We start from the raw sequence: 4,128 nt of genomic DNA, 5'->3' as shown, positions 1-4,128 counted from the left end.
CGGCCAGCAGGCCCGCGCCGCTGCCACCACTGCTTCACCTTTTAAATTTTCCGCCATCTTTCCCCACGGCTAACGACATTCGGGCCTAACCGGCGTCGCGAGAAGAGAGCTCGCGCGGGCGTGGCCGAGAACGCACAGCCTATTGGCCGCGCCGCTCTGCGAGCCGCTCCAGCGCGGACCAACCGGCGAGCGGTGACCGGACCCTCCCCGCCACCGCGCTCGGTCCCGAAGGCGGGTGCTCGCTGCGGTTTCCCAGCGTGCGTCTGGGCTACGGTGGCGGCGGCGGCGGCGGCGTTGGCGTTAGGCCGCTCTGCCTGTCACGCTGTCAGCCAATCACGCTGTCAGCCGGCCATGTGGGGGATCCTGTGCCTTGTCAGAAGCGCAGGCACCGGCCGCCGGCCGGCACCCCATTTTGACCCCCGAGCCCGCCGTGACTCCCTGGATGGCCCGATGGTGGGTCATCGCCACATACAGCTGCTCAGTTACCCAGTTTCATCAGAACATGGGCCAGCTCCCGCCCCCACAGTCCTCTGTCAGCGGCATTCATGTCCAGTCGCTGGCTGTGAGCCCCTCAAGGCAGACCCTGTTAGCCAGCCAGCCACTCCCTTCCACTGATCCTTCTCACTCATTCCTGCAGCTGGACTCTCCAGCTATCTTGGCCCTGGAACCAGTTCTGAATGTCCAGGTTGGGGGAGGGAGGGACTCATCTTGACACTTCTGGCCTCATTCAGTGAAGCCCAGCAACCAGCCAGGCCCTTGAGCAGGCTGTCATGGAGCCTTGTCAACCCACTCTCCACCATCACCTGGTGTCTGTGTAATTCCCTCATTCACACCATGATCCAGCAGTTAGGCCCTCGGTGCAGTCTTGGCAAATAGACACCAAGTCACCTGGAAGTTGTTCTGCACTCTGTCCTTACACCAGGCATCCCCACCGGGTCAGTCAGTCAGTATCCCCTGACCCATTGGACACCCCTCAAGGAGACTTTGTAATGGTGCACTGCCATCAAGTCGGGAAGCCACACAGATCTTTCAGTTGGATGGTCTACCTGTAACTTGTTCAGTCTGCCCCTCATCATTTTGTCGATCAACCAGTGAGTGGTTCTCCACTGCACATGTCAAGCCTTATGTGATTTAGCCCGGGCAGTCAGTGACCAGATACACTTGCCTATTAGGCAATCACAGGTTTATCCATCAGTCTGCTTGAAATTCCCTCAGGATAACCCCCCTTTACACCTTGCCAGACTGTAACATCCAGATAGGATTCCTACCAATAGTCAGCCATTCACAACATCCCACCACCCAGGCAGGCAGTAGCATCACAGGTCATCAACCTTCTAGCCCGTCAGCCCCCAGGAGGCTGCCTGGAGTCTACAACATCAGGCCAGCAGCCTCAGCCAGTCCCAAGAAGGTTATATTTCAGTTCCATGCTCAGTACCTCCCTGCATCAGGAAACCACACTGGCAGTTCCTCAAATTGCCCCTCTCCCTGTCGGTCCATGGCTGTGTAGTCAACCAAACAGTTATAAGGTTAACCAAATGGGTTTTCTGTCTGCAGTCCAGCTGTGAACTGGTTGGAGAAACGGCCAGTCAGTCTGAGGTTCCACCAGTTCTAGCTTGCCATGAGTGGAACAATCAACCATGCCATAAATCCTACTGTCTCCCCCATTCCTTCTAGAACATGATCAGATGCTGGTTCTCAAATGCCCTCATTCTCCCTATGCAGGTGGCACCCTTCTAGACTCAGGGTCCAGGAGGCCTCCCAACCCCTTAGAGTGGCTTAAGACATGGCATCTTCATGTCTGAATCTAGAGGGGTGACATAAGGGCCTGTGGGCTTTGGAAAGTATTGCTTGCCACCCCCCACCAAATAGTACAGCAGCATGCATAGTTTCTGAGGCCCTACCACCTGAGCACCAGCATTTACAAAGTTGTGTGACCTTAAGCAGTTCCTTTACTTATAAAACCTTGGAAGAGTGACCTTGGGGTGGGCATCTCCCACTCATCTGAAAAATGAATCTTTCTGAACTAGCCCCTTTATAGAAAAACTCCAAAGGAAGAGTTCACCCTGACATAACTCTCCCATTCCCAGCCACTTGTCTGCTCATTTAGCATTAATTTAGTGCCTACTGGGTATCCTGCCTTGCCCGGTGCGGGGGGCCAATACAAAATTTTATCCATTCCCCGCTGAAAAGGTTAGGCCTGTTTTCAATGTAAGCCTCATCTCAGAGTATACTACACATACAGAAGTGTACACAGGCCAAGGGTAGACAGCATAATGAGTTTTCATAAGTGAACATACATGTGAAACCGGAATGCAGGTTAAGGAACCACATCCCCAGCCAGGGCTCCAGAGGCATTTAATTTTTTAAGCTCTCTGAAATTGGGCTGCATCTGTCAAACACTGGTGGGTCATAATGTACTTGGTGACACTTTTTTTGTTTCCTAATGATACATACAATAATATGCATTTTGTTATAAAGGATAACTCAGGATGGCGACAGCCAGTAGTAGGCATAACCACAACAGCAACAGCAGCTAATGTTCATAGAGGCCTACACGGAGCCAAGCACTTTGCAGGGACCATCTACTCCAATTCTCAACACAGTTCCCTAAAGTCAATGCTTTTATCCTCATGTTAAAAATGGAAGAACATAGGGCCCTCCCCGGTGGCGCAGCGGGTTAAAGCACAGCACTGAGAAGCTAAAGCCACTTCCGCATGAGTTCGATCCCCGCCTGCCCCGGAGGTGACCACATGGTGCAGCAGACCTCTCCTGACCCTCCCGCTGCTCCCCTCAGCAGTGTACTTCGTAGATCTGCCTGTTCTGCTCCCCACACTGTCACTGGTGAAGCCTCTCGCCGCCCCTGAGCCTCTGGCCTCTGTATGCACAAATAAATAAATCTTTTTAAAAAATGGAAGAAAATAATTTTAAAAATAAAAAAGATGGTGGAAACTGAAGTCCAGAGAGTTCAAGCAGTTTGCTCAAAGTCAATTATTTCACTTAAGTCTGTGCCTGTTCTACCTAGATGATCACAGTGATTCCAAGTTTATGTGATGTAATGAGCTTTCTAGAAAAAAGAAGCCCCAGAATCCTGGATTTCTAGGGCAGAAGCCAGAAAGAGGGTGAATAACATGACAGGCCCTTTCTCTACTCAGTGATTGACCTCCAGTCTGGCTGGGGTAGGGGGTGGAGGGAAGAATAATGAAAGGATGGAAGAGAACTTAAGAATCCCTCTTCATCCAGCTTCCAAGAACTCTGGGGCAATTATTACTGGGTAAAGCCAGCTCTTACTCCCCATACCTTTACCCCAACACTCCCACTATCCTGACCACCTGCCTTGTTTCCTCTCTCCCCAAGCCCCTAATCTGTGCCTTCATGGTTCAGAAATTCTTCTCCTGGTCTTGCAGATGGAAGTATCCTGCCCTCTTTGGATTCTTCCTCTCCTTTTTCTTCCTTCTTCTTCTCTAAAGTTAGGATACCTGAGACTGATTCCTCCAGATTTCAGAAATGGTAAGAAGGAAGAACCTCAGTTCTAGGCTTTGATGTGAAGAGTTTCTGATTACTCCCTCGAAAAGAGTTTGAAACACCAGGGACAGTTTTGTGTTGCTCCTTTTCTTTTTAACTCTGGAAAGCAAGTCCCAAGAAGGAGAGGTGATCTAGTAGGAGCCCAGCAGGAAATCAGTTACACACTGTTAACTCCACTATACAAATGAGGAATCTCATCGGCGGTAAGATATCTTGCCCAGGTTCTAGCACCGATCTATCTGAGTATAAAGTCTTAGTCTCTTCCAGTGCAAATAGCCAGGATGTGGCTTGTCCTGGGAAATGGACAAGACCAAATATTAAATTTAAGAGGGGGATCTTGTCTATCAAGATCCTGGCGTGTGACTTGTTAGGTACATGGCAGTAAAGTCTGACTGAGGGCTCTCTCGATCTAGTATCATGTTGATTGAACTTGAAAAAAAGTTCAGGGCCACCCTGACAGTGCAGGGTTAAAAACAGTGTTATCAAGCTATCACTGTGGCCTGAGTTCGATCCCTAACCAGGGAGCTGACCCACATGGCACAGCAGACCTCTCCTGACCCACAGCTACTTCCCTCAGCAGTGTGTTTCATTGGATTCACCTGCTCC

The 4,128-nt window shown here is 50.7% G+C and overlaps 1 protein-coding gene across 1 annotated transcript in view; it reads right to left on the bottom strand.

Moving 5' to 3' along the window:
- The window catches only part of SUV39H1 (suppressor of variegation 3-9 homolog 1 (Drosophila)), an 11,179-nt gene extending 11,077 nt beyond the window's left edge, over positions 1-102 (bottom strand). Inside the window, exon 1 of the mRNA XM_004690007.2 lies at positions 39-102. Within this exon, the coding sequence (XP_004690064.1) occupies positions 39-57 (19 nt within the window). The 5' untranslated portion in view covers positions 58-102. The remainder of the gene's footprint in view (positions 1-38) is intronic.
- Between the last annotated feature and the right edge of the window lie 4,026 nt (positions 103-4,128).

This window comes from Condylura cristata, unplaced genomic scaffold, assembly GCF_000260355.1.
Source record: "Condylura cristata isolate star-nosed mole 26May11 unplaced genomic scaffold, ConCri1.0 scaffold00027, whole genome shotgun sequence".
Taxonomy (NCBI): domain Eukaryota; kingdom Metazoa; phylum Chordata; class Mammalia; order Eulipotyphla; family Talpidae; genus Condylura; species Condylura cristata.
This window is presented reverse-complemented; position numbering and strand designations above follow the sequence as displayed.